The following is a 22,569-nucleotide window of genomic DNA, read 5'->3' as shown; positions in this document are numbered from 1 at the left end:
CTACTGAGGAGGAAAGGGATCTAGGAGTCACTATCTCAGGTGACTTATAGGCTAAATATAGCATTAATGGCACTATACTGGAAAATACTGAAGAGGAAAGGGATCTAGGAGTCACTATCTCAGGTGACATAGGCTAAATATAGCATTAATGGCTCTATACTGGAAAGTACTGAGGAGGAAAGGGATCTATGAGCCACTATTTCAGGTGACATAAAGGCTAAATATAGTATTAATGGCACTATACTGGAAACTACTGAGGAGGAAAGGGATCTAGGAGTCACTATCTCAGGTGACATAAAGGATAAATATAGTATTAATGGCACTATACTGGAAACTACTGAGGAGGAAAGGGATCTAGGAATCACTATTTCAGGTGACATAAAGGCTAAATATAGTATTAATGGCACTATACTGGAAACTACTGAGGAGGAAAGGGATCTAGGAGTCACTATCTCAGGAGACATAAAGGCTAAATATAGTAGTAATGGCACTATACTGGAAAGTACTGAAGAGGAAAGGGATCTAGGAGTCACTATTTCAGGTGACATAAAGGATAAATATAGTATTAATGGCACTATACTGGAAAGTACTGAAGAGGAAAGGGATCTAGGAGTCACTATTTCAGGTGACATAAAGGATAAATATAGTATTAATGGCACTATACTGGAAAGTACTGAAGAGGAAAGGGACCTAGGAGTCACTATTTTAGGTGACATAAAGGCTAAATATAGTATTAATGACACTATACTGGAAAGTACTGAGGAGGAAAGGGATCTAGGAGTCACTATTTCAGGTGACATATAGGCTAAATATAGTATTAATGGCACTATACTGGAAACTACTGAGGAGGAAAGGGATCTAGGAGTCACTATTTCAAGTGACATAAAGGCTAAATATAGTATTAATGGCACTATACTGGTAACTACTGAGGAGGAAAGGGATCTAGGAGTCACTATTTCAGGTGACATAAAGAATAAATATAGTATTAATGGCACTATACTGGAAAGTACTGAGGAGGAAAGGGATCTAGGAGTCACTATTTCAGGTGACATAAAGGCTAAATATAGTATTAATGGCTCTATATTGGAAAGTACTGAAGAGGAAAGGGACCTAGGAGTCACTATCTCAGGTGACAAAGGCTAAATATAATATTAATGGCACTATACTGGTAACTACTGAGGAGGAAAGGGATCTAGGAGTCACTATCTCAGGTGACTTATAGGCTAAATATAGTATTAATGGCACTATACTGGAAAGTACTGAAGAGGAAAGGGATCTAGGAGTCACTATCTCAGGTGACATAGGCTAAATATAGTATTAATGGCTCTATACTGGAAACTACTGAGGAGGAAAGGGATCTAGGAGTCACTATTTCAGGTGACATAAAGGCTAAATATAGTATTAATGGCACTATACTGGAAAGTACTGAAGAGGAAAGGGATCTAGAAGTCACTCTTTCAGGTGACATAAAGGATAAATATAGTATTAATGGCACTATACTTGAAAGTACTGAAGAGGAAAGGGATCTAGGAGTCACTATTTCAGGTGACATAAAGGATAAATATAGTAATAATGGCACTATACTGGAAAGTACTGAAGAGGAAAGGGATATAGGAGTCACTATTTCAGGTGACATAAAGGCTAAATATAGTATTAATGGCACTATACTGGTAACTACTGAGGAGGAAAGGGATCTAGGAGTCACTATCTCAGGTGACTTATAGGCTAAATATAGTATTAATGGTACTATACTGGAAACTACTGAGGAGGAAAGGGATCTAGGAGTCACTATTTCAGGTGACATAAAGGCTAAATATAGTAGTAATGGCACTATACTGGTAACTACTGAGGAGGAAAGGGATCTAGGAGTCACTATTTCAGGTGACATAAAGGCTAAATATAGTATTAATGGCACTATACTGGAAACTACTGAAGAGGAAAGGGATCTAGGAGTCACTATCTCAGGTGACATAAAGGCTAAATATAGTATTAATGGCACTATACTGGAAAGTACTGAGGAGGAAAGGGATCTAGGAGTCACTATTTCAGGTGACATAAAGACTAAATATAGTATTAATGGCACTATTCTGGAAACTACTGAGGAGGAAATGGATCTAGGAGTCACTATCTCAGGTGACTTATAGACTAAATATAGTATTAATGGCACTATACTGGAAACTACTGAGGAGGAAAGGGATCTAGGAGTCACTATTTCAGGTGACATAAAGGCAAGCAAACATTGTAACAAAGCAATGAGGAAGGCAAGTCAGATGCTTGGTGCATAGGGAGAGGAATCAGTAGCAGAAAGAAAGAAGTGATAATACCACTATATAGGTCATTGGTACGTCCTCATCTCCAATACTTTGTTCAGTTCTGGAGGCCATATCTCCAGAAGGATATTAATACATTAGAGACTGTACAAAGAAGGGCGACTAAAATGGTGCAAGGTCTACACCACAAAACGTACCAGGAAAGACTAAAAGATCTTATATGTATAGTTTGGAGCAGAGAAGGGAAAGGGGGGACATGATAGACTCTCGCATGTATCAGGGGATATAACAAGGTAAAGGAAGGAGACATTCCTCATAGGAAGAGAAGTATTAGAACACGGAGGACATGTACTGACACTGGGGGGTGGTAGGTTCAGGGGAAATGTGAGGAAGAATGACGTCACAGAGAGGGTAGTGGACAAGTGGAATAGCCCCCATCAGGGGTGGTAGAGGATAAGACATGTCGAAGCTAGATTATTGACTGAGACAAGATCAGTTTAAAATTGGATCGCAGCGACACCGCAAGACGCCATCTTGGAAATGAGATCGCAAGATGCCATTTTGCGAATGGCCGCCTAAGCGCCATTTTAGATAAACTCACACTTTAGTACATGTGGCGATATTACTATTAACATCATGCAATTGCATCTGTTACCATCGCCATAAGTTACGACGATTCATCGAAAGCCCATTTCATGACTTTACGTAGTTTGGGTGCTCTGGATAAAGTGTGTGTATTATTATAATTCCCCTAAAGGATATATTTCAGAAATGGCTGTACAGTATGTCAAAATTGGATTGCATTAGCTAAACAGAGCAAATGGCCACGTGACAACTAGCCTGTGAAGACAAGCTTCATGGACATAACGTCTGCTCTCACTCCAGGTGGCCCTACTCGAATACAGCAAGAGGGTCGTTTGTAGCACCTTACATTAGCAGGCTTCCTACAATAAAATACCTTCAAAGCCAAGAGTGTTATCTGAGGTTTGTGTCTTGTAGCTGTGCTAATTTGCATCCACACAGGCCCTGGGAGAACAAAGACCAGTATTTTGGAGCCTGAAAAGGGTGGGGGCTGCTGGGGCATGAGCAAGTCATGGAACTATAATGCTCAGCATTCCACACTGCTAGGTGTTCTCATACACACATTAATACGCACAATTGCGCTGTTAACTTGTCGCATATTAGCGAATGCATAAGATCCTGTATGAATATTAGTTTCATGCACACGCATCTGCCCCAAGTTAACCAGCGTCTTTACATCACACCCCACATACTCACACATTACATATCCACATACAAGGTTCCATAAGCTTTAAGGTATAAGATTCAAGTATGCACATTTATTATAATTGCTATGAAATAAAGATTATTTCATAACTAAGGTTTTATACGTGATAAGTAAGCCATGTTTGGTATTGTACTGATGCGTACTCTCTCAACAGTATTCCGGTAACATTGATGGAGAGATCGCATCATGCATTCTCAACTTATGGACAGCAGAGACTTCAAGCAACAAAATGTACATTATATGAACAACTGTTAGGATGTTGCATGAGGCAGGAAACTAGAGACCCCCAGTTGTTAGAGGCTGGATTGTGTCTATTTGAACCAACCTGTTAAATGACTTGTAACATATGCCCTCTCCTTTAGGACCAATGGTATTAGCAACAAACTTCTCTATTGTGTTGTTTATTTCTGGGGGGTATAAATATGTGTGCTCTGACCCTGGGTTCCTGGTCTTCGTGCTGAATGCTGATTGACGAGGGGTTTCTTGCTGATGCCTAACATCTGGACCAGAGAGCGCTGCGTATGTATAACTGTACTTGGGTCTGTATAATCTCTTTGCGCTAAGATTATATGAGGATCATAGCATGTAACTGCTGTACTTTTACTTGAATAATACTTTGTGCTTTGGAACCACAGGTTCTAGGTCTGGAGTCTTTATTTACTGTATGACTGCGTACGCAAATTAGCGTCATCCTTAGAGGTTTATTGGCAGGATATTAGACAGTATAGGCAGGGGTATATAGAGGTTCAAAGGCAGTATCCTTAGTTGGGGGCTCATAGTGAAGTCACTTACCCACTCACACGGCACTTACGGTTATCGATTTCTCACCAAAGGGTGGAGTGGCCACATGCAGGGTTTACCTGCAACCGCTCGGTGCTGAGAGATCGCTATCTGTTTTCGTGTGAGCCAGGGACGCTGACTAGAATCCAGGGACAAGAGAGGAAAAAGTTTGTTTTCCTTTGTTGATAGAACCTAACATTTAAAGGGGTGCCGCAGTATTGAACACGCGGCTGAGTCGCAGTTTTGTGCACAGTAAAGATGCATTTTTGTGTACGCAGCTAAAGGTAGTCATACGGTTGTGTGGTAGTCACATTATTGTGTATGCGACTGGTCGCACAATAGCATATACGTACTTCCGGTCGTGCTGCCACGTGTTTAAACAAAGCCATTGAGATTTACATTCTTTACAATTGTTGTCAATATCTGGGTTAACGTGTATTTTTCTGCGCAGGAAAAAAAGTGTTTAACAGTGAGTATTTGTTGGTAGGGGTAACTTGTTCCCTAAAGTTAGAGGTACCATATGACCTTTAAGGGCTAAGTGCTAGCCGCTCGGTAAGCAGCTTACCGTTCTATACACAGTAGCAGGTGTACATGTTGTCTTTGTTGTAGAGAGGTGCGTGGAAGTAGCCGACTTAAACTTCCATAGGTGTGGAAGTTGCCTTCTTAAATCTTATCCGGGTGTGTGGAGTAGTCTTCTTCAAATCTTCACAGGTGTGTGGGCGCTGCCGTTAAATCGTCCACAGGTAAGTGAAAGTATCTTGACTGTCTTTCACCAGTTTAAATCTTTATTGAAAAACATAGGAGTTGTCTCAGAATGGGAGCCATGCAAACAGTAGAGATGTTAGACAATGATGTGCTGCTAATGGAAGCGCCATTTGGATCAGCCCATCGTATTATGCATACTAAGTACGGTACTTATGCAATAAGGTATTGTGATGTATGGTTTAAAATGACGATGAAGAGTGTTATGGTGCGTACACACTAGGCGATTAAAGTGGATGACTGAACGATAACGTTATCGTTCAGTCGTCCACTTTATCGTCCATTTTTAACACAAAAAAGATGAACGATGACGACGACGCGCGTTCCCGCGGGTCGTTCGTCATCATCGTTCATCGCGCTGACATGCAGGCCAACCTGACGACCTCGTCAGGTTGCTGCATGTCAGGGAATGGGTGAGAGAGCCCGGCGCTGAACAATATCGCTAATGATATCGTTCAGCGGCTGTGCTCAATGTCATGAACGACATTGAGCACAGCCTGCCGGGGACACACTAGACGATATCGCCCAGGGAGCATATCGTGTAGTGTGTATGCACCTTCAGACTGTTTCCCAGAATTGGTAGTTTTGATAAGGATGTATTAGATAATGTCCGGGATCACATCAGTCTGATGCGCTCCCGAGAGAAAAAGGTCAAATATTATGAATGTTTAAAGTTGTGGCAGCATGAAGGGGATGCGTGGCTTAAAAATGCGCAAGCAACGCAAACTAGCATTGCGAGCGCATTGCCAGAGAATACATCTGCGATGCTGAATTGCAATGCGGGCGAGCCGCAAAATGGCGCGCACGTGCGGCAAGGTAGCATTGTAGAAGGTATTGCCAGCAGTTCACGCACACCATCTCCACCTTATGTGGATGGGGGTGCAAGTACAGTTATCAAAAATACCCATAAAAATGTAACAAGCAATTTGTACCCTCTCTTAAGCAACCATAAAGAAAGTGTTTATGATATGGATGATGAGCCTATTGTAATGTCTGCCATTTCCCATGCTGTACAGATGATAGATGCTGCATCACAACAATCACGAGTGGAGCCGTCATCTCCATCAGTAACAGTAAGGGAAGTGCTAACACCCTCTGCACCCGTAGAGGAAGTTGTTAATACCATACGTGGCAGCAGCAGATTAAACCCCCAGCCAGGTAACAAGGTCAAAGGTAGCAGCACTACCGGTCTGCATCCCATTCGGACAATAACTGTTCCAAATGGAAATGCAGATGTGAACGGTGTAGTGCCCACGAGGGAAATGGTAATGCATTGTCCTTGGACAAGAGCAGAACTAAATTCCATCATAAATGATTTCCCCGATCCCAAAAAGGAACTAGCCATATGTCAAAGATTTTTGAGGAATTTGGGTAGTTCTCATGAGCCAACTAATAAAGATTGGCGTGTAGTGTTAAGGGCCTGTCTGCCATGCAATACTGACGTGACAAAATTTGTCACGGATTGTGTATCGGATGGTGACGTTCCCTTAACAGACCAAGTAAACCAAGATAATATTACTCGGGTTCAGACCTCACAGCCTGGCTGGAGGGGAGTCACAATAGATACCCTCATAGAATCTGTCATAGAACATGATAAAAACATCTCAAAGAAGAGAGAGACTCTGAGCGAAAAACTAATGGCTGTCAGTATCCAAGCTCTGGAAGGAATGACTGTAACATCACAGCCAGTAGACACACCTGCACCCACACACACCTGCACCTGAACAGTTACATGTCCTCACCAATCCCACACCACATCAAACACATCCTTACCCCACATATCATACACAACCACAGGTCCCATGCTACCCACAAATTTCATACCTCCCACCATACCCTTATCCTCCATATTCCTACCCATACCCACCATCTTTCCCTCTTGCTCAACTCCCACAACAATCCTTTCATCCACCCTGTTCAAAAAGATGTTTTAACTGTCACCAAGTGGGACACATAAGTAAGTACTGCAAAGTGAAGAACACCACACATGAACACGGGTTTCCCATGGGTTCATAGACAACCCCACTATCTTATCCCAGGCCTTATATGACTGTTTACAATCTTTTCAACCTGCCAATGGATCTGTTCTAATGTAAAATGTGGATGATTTATTGTTGTATTTTAGGTCATGTTTAAATGATATTTAACTGTTGTGCTTTATCTCTCACACACAGGACACAAGGTTGCTAAGGATAAACGGCAGCCATGCCAGGCTAAGGTCAAATACTCGGAATACTATCCAACCCAGGGGTCCAGGCATTATTTAGAGCAGTAGCTATTAATAACCAGATTTAATTGCAGGAACCTGTATGCAGATACTATGGACCTCATTCAGAGTCGGTCGAAGCGGCCGCACGGTCGTACGCCACCGATGTTTGCTAAACTGCGCATGCATAAAGTTCGCAATGCGCGTGCGCAAACGTGCCGCTACGATCAGAAATTTCTCTCTCCTTGAACACAGCCAGGTCGGTAGTTTGAGTGACAGATTGAGGCGTTTGTGGGTGGTAACAGGGGAAGGTGCTTGAAAACGGGGGACTGGAGATCCGAATGCAGGCGTGCCTAATTATGTGAACGGTGTTTTATGGGAGTGCACAATTAACAAAGTAGTGTCATGGCACACGTGACATGGGAGGTTTTTACACTGACATGATCGTAGTGCTTAAGAGAGGGTATGGTCAACCTTAAGCTCTACGACCAGCTCCGATGGTTCCCGATGATCTCGATTAATCCTTATATGCCGGGAGGTGACGTGTAATGTGTACGAGAAGGGGGCGTATTTTTTGTCTTCCGGCCACTTTCTCCCCTTGGTCGGCCAGCTGCCGATCCGATCTTAGGGACGCAACATGCGAGTGCATCATTTGCATATCCGGACCCTTTTCCCGTACGACCGTGCGGCTGCTTCGACTGACTCTGAATGAGGTCCTATATCTCTAGAATTATTCAAAGTGATAGGGGGACTCATTTTATAGGTGACGTTTCCCAGAACATGTGTAAGGTGATGGGTAATAAAACCAAGAACGTTCCAGACTGTAATTTCTTTTATCTTTGAGATACGAAGATGAATAAGAATAACAGAAATTGAAAGTGTTATTAACTAACATGTCTAATGCAAACTGTCATGATGTAAAACCTGGGGAATTTGTTATGATCCGAATTTTTTTAGCTCAGGTCATTTGACTGATCGGTGGAAAGGTCCGTATCTGACGATTGTTGACAAAGTACCACATCCTCAAAGGGTGGCCGGGGAAGATACGTGGGTCCATTCCACTCACTATAGGGAGGTTAACCAACCGGTGGAGATACAAGGCGGAGACAAGGCCGATAACGTGGACCTGTCAATTGCGAGCTTGTGCCGGAAGGATTAAAATGGTGACGGTGAGATACCTGAGCTAAAGAAATGTGTAGATCAGTGCTCCCAGCAATGGAGTGGTCTGCTGTGGTCATCCTAGTTTTTTCTTCCAGAGTTTTTGTCGTGATGATCTGTTTGGGGATACCCAGTTTCTGTGATGGAGGACCAATAGAGGAGATGGGAGCTGATGGCAGCGCTGATGGAGTGGAGTCAAAAGGAGTGCAATGCCAGTCAGGGGAGTGTCTGACCAATCTTAGTACTGTTATTGAGCTTTTATTCCGGATACTCGGGGACGGTGTGGAGGTTTATCATCTGAAGATTCCTGTATTTGTGAGCTTTGTGGGTCCCTAGTTGATGAGAATTGTATCCAGCGGTGCCAGCCTAAATATAACCTGTACTGGGGTGGGTATCCTTTAGATGATTATCATAGCATGGTAGGCAAAGTGTTAAATCAAACTGATTGCTGGGTGTGTTCACATGTGCCACAGGGACAGCATAATGTAGGGTTGGTGCCATTTCCACTGAATATCATGGAAATTTTAGAATTACAGAAAGGGAAAACCTTGGATGGAAAAATCCTCTCATCCAAACCACCTCATTTCAAACTTTATCAATTCCAAGTAGATAGATCACTTTTGTGTTTAAACATAACCAACCCCAATAAATCCGGGAGTTGGGAAGTGATAGGGAATAATCAGACGATGACCTTCTCACAAAGAGCTGATAATGAGTCCATAAACCATGATCTGTTACGCTCAATTAAATCTAGTGGGAGACATTTTAGGTACCGGTATGCATTGAGTTCCACCACAGAAATTATTGGTAAGGTGCCAGATGGTTATTGTGCTAAAATAATACAGCCAGAAACTTGCATGTACCAGATGGAAGATCCAGAAATAGGATTGTTTGCAAGGGAAATGTGCTTAATGATAATGATGCATACCATTCCTTATGTTCTCCCTGATAATGTATATTTTATATGTGGAAGAAAAGCGTATAAGTGGCTCTCCCCGAGTTCTGAAGGTTTGTGTTACCTGGGAAGAGTAGTCCCAGAAGCTATGACCCTCACACATGTTGAAATGCTTGGTATACATAAAAACACACCGTCACCATATCTTCACACACAATATGAACACAGAGACAAACTAAATATGATACCTGGTGACGTGCACCAAGCCACTCAGTTAATTAGTGAGACAACTGGCTTTCAAGTTTTAGTCGCATTGGATCCCACCAGGATCGCTCGGGGTACACTAAACTTTAGATATATTCAGGAACTTACTAAATTGATAGATAATATCACCGAGATGTACGATGACACATTCAGGTATACAGGGAGAGAATTGCAAGCGTACAAGAAAGAACTGGTGCAACACAGGCTAGTGTTAAATTATTTAACTGCTGTTACTGGAGGGTATTGCGTAACGTTGGCCACCCAATTTGGAGTAAAATGTTGCACCTATGTCACCAATGATACCAGCGACCCCAAGGAGGTGATAGACCGAAAGATGGATGAAATTCTGCAGCTAAAATGGGAATTTCGTAAGAACCATAATCCTTCAGTGGCTGAAGTAGGGAAGAAGATAGAAGGATGGGTTTCATGGCTGAACCCAGTGAAATGGTTATTAGGTCTAGGGGAATGGGTCCAGGAAGTGATCGCCAGCATCGGCAAATTCTTAATCCTTATACTGATTGTCATCATAATAATTGGCATATGTGTCCGGTGTGTTCCTATTGTGTTGAAGTGTGGAAAATGTAAAAATAGAGTAAAACGAAAGAACGAAATTATGATGGTGGTCAGTATGAATACCGAGGTAAATACAAAACTGCATTACAACCCTGAACTAGGAAATACCATCATTTAATGTATTATATTTAGACATGCATAGAATGTATTATTGAAATGTTATTTTAAAACACCTCAGATAATGTAAAGTCTCAAATTTCCCCTTCAAGACTGCCTTTATAGGACTGGTGTATCCCCACACCTTTCACATGATCTTCCAAGATCCGCGTGTGCGTATAATAGTAGTTTTATGTTCCCACTCAGAGACTCATTATTGATGGATTAAGAACCACCTTGTGCCATCCCATAATAACACTAAATAGTATATAAATGTAAGCCTAAATTATATTTTAAAATCAGATTGTGATAGCATGTTGCTCGCTATCAAAGGGTGGACTGTCGAAGCTGGATTATTGACTGAGACAAGATCAGTTTAAAATTGGATCGCAGCGACGCCATCTTGCGACTGGCCGCAAGACGCCATGTTGGAAATGAGATCGCAAGACGCCATTTTGCGAATGGCCGCCTAAGCGCCATTTTAGATAAACTCACACTTTAGTACATGTGGCGATATTACTATTAGCATCATGCAATTGCATCTGTTACCATCGCCATAACTTACGGCGATTCATCAAAAGCCCATTTCATGACTTTACGTAGTTTGGGTGCTCTGGATAAAGTGTGTGTGCATTATTATAATTCCCCTAAAGGATATATTTCAGAAATGGCTGTACAGTATGTCAAAATTGGATTGCATTAGCTAAACAGAGCAAATGGCCACGTGACAACTAGCCTGTGAAGACAAGCTTCATGGACATAACATCTGCTCTCACTCCAGGTGGCTCTGCTCGAATATAGCAAGAGGGTCGTTTGTAGCACCTTACATTAGCAGGCTTCCTACAATAAAATACCTTCAAAGCCAAGAGTGTTATCTGAGGTTTGGGTATTGTAGCTGTGCTAATTTGCATCCACACAGACCCTGGCAGAACAAAGACCAGTATTTTGGAGCCTGAAAAGGGTGGGGGCTGCTGGGGCATGAGCAAGTCATGGAACTATAATGCTCAGCATTCCACACTGCTAGGTGTTCTTATACACACATTAATACGCACAATTGCGCTGTTAACTTGTCGCTTGTTAGCGAATGCATAAGACCCTGTATGAAAACACCGAATATTAGCTCCATGCACACGCATCTGCCCCAAGTTAACTAGCGTCTTTACATCACACCCCACATACTCACACATTACATATCCACATACAAGGTTCCATAAGCTTTAAGGTATAAGATTCAAGTATGCACATTTATTATAATTGCTATGAAATAAAGATTATTTCATAACTAAGGTTTTATACGTGATAAGTAAGCCATGTTTGGTATTGTACTGATGCGTACTCTCTCAACAGTATTCCGGTAACATTGATGGAGAGATCGCATCATGCATTCTCAACTTATGGACAGCAGAGACTTCAAGCAACAAAATGTACATTATATGAACAACTGTTAGGATGTTGCATGAGGCAGGAAACTAGAGACCCCCAGTTGTTAGAGGCTGGATTGTGTCTATTTGAACCAACCTGTTAAATGACTTGTAACATATGCCCTCTCCTTTAGGACCAATGGTATTAGCAACAAACTTCTCTATTGTGTTGTTTATTTCTGGGGGGTATAAATATGTGTGCTCTGACCCTGGGTTCCTGGTCTTCGTGCTGAATGCTGATTGACGAGGGGTTTCTTGCTGATGCCTAACATCTGGACCAGAGAGCGCTGCGTATGTATAACTGTACTTGGGTCTGTATAATCTCTTTGCGCTAAGATTATATGAGGATCATAGCATGTAACTGCTGTACTTTTACTTGAATAATACTTTGTGCTTTGGAACCACAGGTTCTAGGTCTGGAGTCTTTATTTACTGTATGACTGCGTACGCAAATTAGCGTCATCCTTAGAGGTTTATTGGCAGGATATTAGACAGTATAGGCAGGGGTATATAGAGGTTCAAAGGCAGTATCCTTAGACAGTAGAGCAATGTATACATGCATGGAATAGACATAAGGATATACTTCAGGAGAAGTAAGGATCAATATGGGTTGAGGTAACAATATGTTTAATAATGGGGTAGACTAGATGGGCAAAGTGGTTCTTATCTGCCGTCACATTCTATGTTTCTATAAAGCTGTTGTAAAACTACAAGTCCCAGCATTCTTTACAGCTGATCGGTCAGTGGGTATGCTGGGACTGGAGAGAGCCGCTCTGCTGTGGTCACTGTACATGATGACTGCTTGTTATGGAGAGAGGAAGTGACCCGACGCCATGTTTCTGTAGACAGACGCTGTGTTGCTGACGTCTTTGGTAAAGGCTTGATCTCCGACAAGATGGCTGCCACCACAACCCGGGGACACTAGTTTTCTATACATCTCTCTGATGTTCGGCTGCGTCACTCGCCGTGCGGGGGGCGGGGAGAGGATATAAGGGAGTGCGCAGGCGCCTTGGCCTCCTCTTTGGCGTCGGCGAGGTGAGTGAGAAGGCGGCGGGACGGCTGTGGCCTCTGTCTGGCCGGCGGCCTCTGGTACCTCCCTTACGGTTCTTTCTCTTCTCTGTCTCCCTCAGGTACAAGCCGCCATCATGGGCCGCAGACCCGCCCGCTGGTGAGTGATCCCCGGCTCCAGCTGCCGCCGCCATGTGACCGGAGAGGCCTTGTCATGCCGCCCTCCCCTCTATACCGGCCTAGCGCAGCGTGCACTACAAGTGCCAGCATATACGGGCATGTGCGGCTTATCAGGGCATTGTGGGACTTGTAGTCACTAGGCCTAGCCGCTGATATGGAGATTGTCCGGGGTGATGTATGTAGGGATGGGGCCCCTTGTTGGTCAGTGGTACACTGGGGCCCTGAAGGAATATGGCGGTCTGTAGCGCGTTACACTGCTTCGGGGACCGTGGCGGTCTGTAGCGCGTTACACTGCTTCGGGGACCGTGGCGGTCTGTAGCGCGTTACACTGCTTCGGGGACCGTGGCGGTCTGTAGCGCGTTACACTGCTTCGGGGACCGTGGCGGTCTGTAGCGCGTTACACTGCTTCGGGGACCGTGGCGGTCTGTAGCGCGTTACACTGCTTCGGGGACCGTGGCGGTCTGTAGCGCGTTACACTGCTTCGGGGACCGTGGCGGTCTGTAGCGCGTTACACTGCTTCGGGGACCGTGGCGGTCTGTAGCGCGTTACACTGCTTCGGGGACCGTGGCGGTCTGTAGCGCGTTACACTGCTTCGGGGACCGTGGCGGTCTGTAGCGCGTTACACTGCTTCGGGGACCGTGGCGGTCTGTAGCGCGTTACACTGCTTCGGGGACCGTGGCGGTCTGTAGCGCGTTACACTGCTTCGGGGACCGTGGCGGTCTGTAGCGCGTTACACTGCTTCGGGGACCGTGGCGGTCTGTAGCGCGTTACGCAGCCAGTCAGGGAACCTTGCGATTTGTAGCGCGTTACGCAGCCTCAATCAGGGACCGTGGTGGTCTGTAGCGAATTACGCAGCCTCGGTCAGGAACATGGCGGCCTGTAGCGCGTTACACTGCTTCGGGGACCGTGGCGGTCTGTAGCGCGTTACACTGCTTCGGGGACCGTGGCGGTCTGTAGCGCGTTACACTGCTTCGGGGACCGTGGCGGTCTGTAGCGCGTTACACTGCTTCGGGGACCGTGGCGGTCTGTAGCGCGTTACACTGCTTCGGGGACCGTGGCGGTCTGTAGCGCGTTACACTGCTTCGGGGACCGTGGCGGTCTGTAGCGCGTTACACTGCTTCGGGGACCGTGGCGGTCTGTAGCGCGTTACACTGCTTCGGGGACCGTGGCGGTCTGTAGCGCGTTACGCAGCCAGTCAGGGAACCTTGCGATTTGTAGCGCGTTACGCAGCCTCAATCAGGGACCGTGGTGGTCTGTAGCGAATTACGCAGCCTCGGTCAGGAACATGGCGGCCTGTAGCGCATTACGCAGCCTCGGTCTGGAACATGGCGGTCTGTAGCGCATTACTCAGCCATTGGTCGGGAGCTTCATGTTGCAGTGTCATATATAAGCCTCATACACTAGTGTGTAGTAATAGTGCTCTCGTAGCGATCCATATTCTGTATAGCGACAAGTGCTTCTCGCCTGTTCTCCGGTCAGTTGTCTGCAGCCCCCACAGGCAGTGGAGAGTACGCAGAGATGGCGTTGTCTGTTAGCCCTGGAGAAACGCAGGGAGGAGACTTTATCCCAGTGTGGCGCATGCGTGGTTCCGTGAGACCCGTTGTGCACACGTCTAGGTCGGGGCATTACTCTGTTGCTGTCCTATGCGTTTGTGATACGATGCTGAGAGCTGACTGTGTTGCATTTTTCCTCAGACTGGTCCTTCTTGAGAGAGATATATATCTATATGTAAAGCCCCAATATTCTTCAGTCTACAGCAGTTATTAATAAAACTTTGGATTGATTATTGTTAACCCCGGATATTATACATTGTGCCCTATAACGGTGTATTGTGGGTTGTCTGCCTGGTTAATGTTTAATTTGCTTTTTAGTTACAGATACTGCAAAAACAAGCCCTACCCAAAGTCCCGCTTCTGTCGTGGTGTCCCAGGTAATTCGCTTTATTGGTTACTGACTGACCCCTGAGTGGGGTATTAGATTTGTTAGGAGTAACAGCAGCTGCCATTACAATGAGACTTCGTAGACCGTCTATGCTACCGGTTTCCCAGTACAGCTGATATGTGGAACATGTTTCTGCCTCTGTCCTAGTATAAAGTCTTATATAACAGCCGTGTGTGAACATTGGTACTTGTAACGGGATGCTGTCAGGAAGCTGACGGTTGAAATGCCGACCGCCGGCTTCCCAGCTGTCTAATCCTGGAAGGGGTCTAATGACAGGTGTCGAGATCCCGGGATCTTCACTGCTGGTGTTCCAGCATCATACCGATCCCCTTGTAACGTAGGTAATAGAATTACCCAGCGTTCTCCCTTAAATCCTTTGTCAGGTACGCCTTGGGGCAAATCCTAAATAAGAATTACTCTATAGTAGATATAACTTGTTATGGAAATGAACCATAAGCAGACATAAAGCAATGCAATATATAGTCAACACATTACCACTGCATTGCTGGGTGGTGCCCCGTACAATGGGGTGTTTTCTGTATATATTGGGTTGGCATGGTGTTTGGAAGATGAATGGACACTAAACCACTTGTAGCCTTACATCTCTGCTCTTGTTTCTAGACCCTAAAATCAGGATCTTCGACTTGGGCCGTAAGAAGGCCAAGGTGGACGAGTTCCCGCTATGTGGGCACATGGTCTCCGATGAGTGCGAGCAGCTGTCCTCAGAAGGTAACGAGGAGAATCCATCTATAATTGTGTATCAGTTTATTGCCAGGATCAATAGACCTCTGTGATGGGCCCCATCCATCTGCGATGGATTGCCGCGATGCTGCAACCCAGCATCGCAGAGATCCAACATGTTGGATTTTGACGATCGTGATCCAAAAATGTTCGTGATCGTCAAATCGACGACATTTAACATTGCAAATGTCTGCGATCCAGCGATGGATCGCAGAACATTGATGGTGGGCGATTAGAAATTTCCAATCGCATCCCTGCATCGCGACGATCCGTCACAGATGTATGGGCACCTTTAGACGGGAGATTCATTCTTTAATCATATTTCAACGTGGAAGATGCTGGTCATGTGTTTGTAATTTGGAACTGTGGTTAGATATAGATAGATCGATCTATCTATTCTCTATGTATGGAGAGCCCTTATGTGTTTAATATCAGTAACACAGGACTGAAGGGGAGAGGTCAGTAATACAGGACTGAATGGGAGAGGTCAGTAATACAGGACTGAATGGGAGAGGTCAGTAATACAGGACTGAATGGGAGAGGTCAGTAACACAGGACTGAAGGGGAGAGGTCAGTAATACAGGACTGAAGGGGAGAGGTCAGTAATACAGGACTGAATGGGAGAGGTCAGTAACACAGGACTGAATGGGAGAGGTCAGTAACACAGGACTGAAGGGGAGAGGTCAGTAACACAGGACTGAAGGGGAGAGGTCAGTAACACTGGACTGAAGGGGAGAGGTCAGTAACACTGGACTGAAGGGGAGAGGTCAGTAACACTGGACTGAAGGGGAGAGGTCAGTAACACTGGACTGAAGGGGAGAGGTCAGTAACACTGGACTGAAGGGGAGAGGTCAGTAACACTGGACTGAAGGGGAGAGGTCAGTAACACTGGACTGAAGGGGAGAGGTTTATTCCAGACTCTGCAGGATTTCAGTGTAAATGACATTTTCTGGAGACGTCTAATTTACAAGTAACTGTTTGCTAAGGGCCAGCGTCTCCTGCCTACAGCAGAACTAGATTAGACGCGCAATAAGACAAATCCGCGCTGAGATGAGAGAGAATATTTTGTACAAGTCTTATTTAATTCTATTACACATTATAAAGGCCAACAGTACTATCAGAAAATACAGCTCAGAGGAGAGATACAAAATAATCCTAGAATAATGGCCAAGGCCTAGATACTAATCACGCAAGCAGTGGTGTGATTATTATAGTCGGCATTGTGGCAGGTTTTTTTACTATAAATTATTGTTGCAATATATTAAAATTAACTTGAGCCAGGTACACGCAGGACTATTTGATCCACCAGATCGGATGACACATTGTCTACATTGGGTAGTGTGTACCTGCTATGTCACGGACTATGCTAGCTCCCCCTAGAGTCATCAGCGACATCGCCCATTGGACCTGCATGCGGGTTCTTGATGGGGGACGTGCTGTTGCTCCCGGCACACTTGTCGATGCCAGGACCCGCCGCATGACACATCAGCTGGGTAGATATGGTTAAATGTGTACCCAGCATAAGGACTGGTAGTGAGAACTGCTGTCCCTGAAAATGACATACCGGCTGCATCGGGGGAGCCTCTCCTGAGAACCTGACGCTGCCTATGTGCAGTTACCGGAGCTGGCCGCAGGCTGCGGGAGAGTCCGATTGCTCTTCTGCAAGAATTCCTCCATAGACATAAATAGATTAATATCCTCTAATAAATGGACAAGTCAACTCCAAAAGGCGCTGTGTTTAGTACATAGGGGTCAGACCATAGTCTGCGTTGATAATGGGGACTGTAGTCTGAAAGGATAATTGGCCCTTTGCAGTACATTAGTGACCTCCTGCATTAGGCTATTACATATTCATAAAATGATGAGGAAACTGCAGTATACATCATTTTATGAACAATGGCTTGATACATAGGCCCCTAGATCTTTGGAAATGTGTATAACAGCTAATGGTAAGTAGAAGCGTTATGTGGAGGAGCTCCTGTGTGGTATAGATGGGCGTGCGATCCTGGGCACAGGGCATTGCAGAGGTAACAGTAGGTATAACTAGCAATTCTTACATTTATGTGCTGACCACTCCTGCAGACTTTATATACTTTACTTTAATATGTTTAACATATGCTGTGTCTTGTGCATGACCCCTCCAGTGTCTATAGGTCCCCATTGCGGCACTTGCCCTATATGTATTTATTACCAGTTATTTATATAGCGCGCACATATTCCGCCGCGCTTTACGGAGAATATCTGGCCATTCACATCAGTCCCTGCCCCAGTAGAGCTTACAATCTATATTCCCGATTACATGCCCACACACGAGGGTACATTTTTGTTGGGAGCCATTTAACCTACTAGTATCTCTTTGGAGTGAGGAAAGCCACACAAGCACAGGGAGAATATACAAACTCCACACAATTAGAGCTGTAGTGGGAATTGAACTCACGACCTCAGTGCTGTGAGGCAGTAATACTAACCATTACACGTTTAGTACCCCTGTGTCTTATATTGTGCCCTCCTCCCCAATATAGTACCCCTGTCTTATACTGTGCCCCCCCGAATATAGTACCCCTGTCTTATACTGTGCCCTCCCCCACATATAGTACCCCTATGTCTTGTACTGTGCCCTCCCCCACATATAGTACCCCTATGTCTTGTACTGTGCCCTCCCCCACATATAGTACCCCTATGTCTTGTACTGTGCCCTCCCCCACATATAGTACCCCTGTCTTGTACTGTGCCCTCCCCCACATAGTACCCCCCTGACTTGTACTGTGCCCTCCCCCACATATAGTACCCCTATGTCTTGTACTGTGCCCTCCCCCACATATAGTACCCCTATGTCTTGTACTGTGCCCTCCCTCACATATAGTACCCCCCTGACTTATACTGTGCCCTCCCCCACATATAGTACCCCTATGTCTTGTACTGTGCCCTCCCCCACATATAGTACCCCTATGTCTTGTACTGTGCCCTCCCCCACATATAGTACCCCCCTGACTTGTACTGTGCCCTCCCCCACATATAGTACCCCTATGTCTTGTACTGTGCCCTCCCCCACATATAGTACCCCTATGTCTTGTACTGTGCCCTCCCTCACATATAGTACCCCTATGTCTTGTACTGTGCCCTCCCCCACATATAGTACCCCTATGTCTTGTACTGTGCCCTCCCCCACATACAGAGCGCACACAAATATCTGGTATACTGCCCCCTATGCTGCAGCTGAGTTTGGAGCGTGGATATGTGCTGAATAACTTCATATTCCTTCATTGCTGTAAAGATCAGTCAGCTCCTTGTGGGTTTTCTCGCGTGTCCTCTAGACTATTAAAATGAGCGATTGAACGATTACAACATCGTTATCGTTCAAACGCTCATTAATCCTGCAGTCATATGTTGAAAATGACCGGCGATGCGCGCTCCCGCTGGTCGTTTAACAACTATCATCATTGCCTGAACATGCCGGTCAGTCTGCCGATATCGACAGGTTGTGCATGTTTGGGGGTGAGGGAGGTGACTGCACTGAGCGACCTATCATTCAGTGCGGGCACATTACCCACTGTACAGGATGAAGAACGATTGCACAATGTTGTAACCACTCTTGTGTAGTGGATACGCACCTTTTATATGTTGGGTACAGTGCTCTGAGCCCCAGACTGCTAACCTCATTTGTATACACACTTGTGACCGATCCCCAAATTACAGACCATAAAATGGCTAAACCAGGGGTGGGTAAGTGGCCCTCCAGCTGCTGTGGGACTACACATCCCAACATGCCCTACCTCAGTTTGCATGGCCTAAAGGAAAACTGGCTGGGGCAGCTGGAGGGCTGATTATTTCCCACCCCTGGGTGTCGATGCTCTGCATAAGATATTATACCGCTTGGATGTATTGGTGCAAAGTATATAATGCAGCTACTTAAGCCGACCAGCTTTTGCTCTGATCAGAAGGTGGTGTGCAATGGCTGCATACAGCAATATCCCTGGTTGTGTATGTGCTTTGTATCACCAGTACAAAGTGCTCTAAGGGACCTCGGAGACACTCGTGTCACTTGCTGACTGTTCTCTAGATGAATGTAATGTCTGTCTCCTCAGCTCTGGAGGCTGCCCGTATCTGTGCCAACAAGTACATGGTGAAGAGCTGTGGCAAGGATGGCTTCCATATCCGAGTGCGTCTCCACCCATTCCACGTCATCCGCATCAACAAAATGTTATCCTGTGCTGGAGCTGATAGGTAATAATCACGGACTGAAGAGCTTGCTATTGGGTCACGTGACTCATTCCCTCAGTGTATAAGTTGTATTTAGGGGCCAAATCTGCCCTAAAAATTCTGGTCTAATCTCTAGATAGTTAATACATGTATCTAGTTATTTCAGTTCCTCTTGGCTGTTTCTCCATTAAGGGGAGATGCCACCTTCAACTTACTCTTATCAAGCCCTCTGAATTAGTGCTGGGTTTGGGGCTTTTCCATGAATACAAATCTTGTGTTTGCAGTCAATTAAGCCGACCATCTTCTGCCGTAATCAGAGTGTGGTGTGCAATGTCTGCATACAGTGACGTCCTTGGCTGTGTATGTGCTCTGCTCTCCATGCAGAGTGCTCTAAGGGGCCTTGGAGACAATTGCACAGAACCTGCCAGGAGTTCTCTAATGCACAATCCCTTTCACAGGCTCCAGACTGGTATGCGTGGTGCCTTTGGGAAACCTCAGGGTACAGTGGCTAGAGTCAACATCGGTCAGGTCATTATGTCCATACGTACCAAGACTCAAAACAAGGAGCATGTGGTTGAGGCTCTCCGCAGAGCCAAGTTCAAGTTCCCAGGACGTCAGAAGGTACAGACCATGTCTCTAATCACTGTGTATAATGGTTAATGCTGGCTGATCAATGCTAATGCCTGTCCTTCTCCTCAGATCCACATTTCTAAGAAGTGGGGATTTACAAAGTTCAATGCTGAGAACTTTGAGGACATGGTTGCTGAGAAGCGTCTGATTCCTGATGGCTGTGGTGTGAAGTACATCCCTAACCGGGGTCCCCTGGATAAATGGAGGGCACTGCATGCCGCATGAGACACTCTTTTAACTGATTCTTCGTTTGAGATCTTGTGTTAATAAAGCTACGTACATCCTGACTTAGTGTCTCTTGTATTGATGCATATACATAGCTGTGTTCTGTACACTAAGATTGGTCATATGCACATGCTCATCCCAGGATAAAGTACAGTATCCCATGACTAGTTCATGAGTAATCAGCATGCAGAGGTGGTAGGTTTGCAGGGGACACCAGTGCTAGGTAGCTGTGATAGCAGTACTGCATAACATTGTATTATGTATAGAAATGGATCACACCCAGCTGCAGTCACTTATGGCTTTCAGTGAAGTGAACGAGTCTCTTCAGTGTGGTAAGCCTGCAAAGCGTGAGACCACTATTCTGTGTACATGGGTTAGATTACTCTGCTACAGGAAAGGCTTCCTCTAAATCAGTGCTTCTCAAACTCGGTCCTCAGGACCCCACACAGGTCACGTTTTCCAGGTCACCCAGCAGGTGCACAGGTGTATTCATTACTCACTGACTCATTTTAAAAGATCCAAAGGTGGAGCTAATTATTTCACTTGTGATTCTCTGAGGAGACCTGGAAAACATGCACTGTTTGGGGTCCTGAGGACAGAGTTTGAGAACCTGTGCTCTACATCAAGGTTCTCCACACCTAGGTTTTTCTCATTGCTTACATAGACTTGGTGCAGCACCTCGGTAATGCTGGACATGTCTGCAGTGGATGAGAGCAGACTGAACGTTACATAGACTTGGTGCAGCACCTCGGTAAGGCTGGACATGTCTGCAGTGGATGAGAGCAGACTGAACGTTACATAGACTTGGTGCAGCACCTCGGTAATGCTGGACACGTCTGCAGTGGATGAGAGCAGACTGAACGTTACATAGACTTGGTGCAGCACCTCGGTAATGCTGGACGTGGATGGGAGCAGACTGAACCGTAGCTATGAGGCTGTTTTGTGCCTGAGTGGGGGGAGATCTAGTGTAGTCCTTTTTGACCTCTTGCACTAGAAGGGGGTAGAATGTTATGGGAGGTAGTGTGGCCCCATAATGTCTGCTCTCTGAACACAAGGCCTTTAATATCAGTTCTGCTGTGATGAAAGTTAGTGGCTTCCTGACCTTGTCATCAGGAATAATTCTTTATTAAGGTCATTGCTACTAAGAATGGAGACAATGGGTGGCCACCATGTTGAAAGGTCCTTTTTAGCACATCTACAGACTGAATTGTTTTGTAGTACGGTGAGTCGTCCTGTGACTGAACGGTTAAGGAAATTCTCATGTTTAGGGGGATGGTGTATGTAGAAGATCCAACAAACTATTTGGGATGTGCTGTCATTATTACTATGTCTACTTTTAAAATCTTTTTACTTGAAAAATTCTAACTATTCCTTCAATCTTTAAATGACAAAAAAAAACAGGTGTAGAAATGAGCAGTGAATGAATGCACCTTCTGTTACAGACCCAAGGCCAGGGGCGGCCAGACTTCTGGACTTGGTGATCTACTAAAGGATGAATGTTTTGCGATATTAGGCTGGGTACACAGTTATACAATCATCGGGCCGTTCATCCAATATCGAAAGACCGGCCGTTGGATTGAATGTGTGTACACTGTCCCCATGCAGGAGCGTTAGCCGATAAACTGCTTTTAATGCTCCTGCAACGGTCGGGATCGGGTGGTCGCATCTTATGTACAGTTTATTGGGCTGACCTCCCGATTCCATAGAAGCCTGAAAACACTGCTATGTGTACGCGGCTGGCGGGGTCACACCGGGGGACAGACTGCACGGCTGATCGGGATAGTTTTACCCATCAGCCTGCATTAATGTGTCAGTCGCCTTTCAAAGGCAGATACCAGAAGATGTGGCTCCAATGCACAGCAAGCCAATACAAATCAGCCTGATTCTCATTGGCTACTACTGATACACATGACACTGGCGGATACATGACA

General features: G+C 45.3%; 1 protein-coding gene and 2 non-coding genes across 3 annotated transcripts; all 3 read left to right on the top strand.

Moving 5' to 3' along the window:
• The first annotated feature begins 12,769 nt into the window (after nucleotides 1–12,769).
• On the top strand, nucleotides 12,770–20,700 carry LOC148477742 (large ribosomal subunit protein uL16). The gene is made up of 6 exons (XM_088456269.1): nucleotides 12,770–12,881; nucleotides 14,773–14,831; nucleotides 15,464–15,571; nucleotides 19,669–19,807; nucleotides 20,242–20,404; nucleotides 20,483–20,700. Exons 1-6 carry the CDS (start codon nucleotides 12,859–12,861, stop codon nucleotides 20,636–20,638), a joined length of 648 nt encoding a protein of 215 aa, XP_088312395.1. The 5' UTR covers nucleotides 12,770–12,858; the 3' UTR covers nucleotides 20,639–20,700.
• LOC148477744 (small nucleolar RNA SNORA70) lies at nucleotides 19,483–19,618 on the top strand. The gene has a single exon (XR_015872479.1). It is a non-coding gene; the product is annotated as a small nucleolar RNA SNORA70 (small nucleolar RNA).
• LOC148477743 (small nucleolar RNA SNORA70) lies at nucleotides 20,062–20,195 on the top strand. The gene has a single exon (XR_015872478.1). It is a non-coding gene; the product is annotated as a small nucleolar RNA SNORA70 (small nucleolar RNA).
• Nucleotides 20,701–22,569: the final 1,869 nt, after the last annotated feature.

The sequence above is a fragment of the Taudactylus pleione genome, unplaced genomic scaffold (genome assembly GCF_031769625.1).
Source record: "Taudactylus pleione unplaced genomic scaffold, aTauple2 ptg000694l, whole genome shotgun sequence".
NCBI lineage: Eukaryota > Metazoa > Chordata > Amphibia > Anura > Myobatrachidae > Taudactylus > Taudactylus pleione.
Note: the sequence above shows the minus strand (reverse complement) of the source record. Positions and strands in the feature narration are given on the sequence as shown.

Coding starts and splice junctions, on each gene's coding strand:
- LOC148477742 (XM_088456269.1), top strand. CDS start 12,859: ATGGGCCGCAGACCCGCCCGCTG. Junction 14,832..15,463: donor CTTCTGTCGTGGTGTCCCAG/GTAATTCGCTTT, acceptor TCTTGTTTCTAG/ACCCTAAAATCAGGATCTTC. Junction 19,808..20,241: donor TCCTGTGCTGGAGCTGATAG/GTAATAATCACG, acceptor TCCCTTTCACAG/GCTCCAGACTGGTATGCGTG.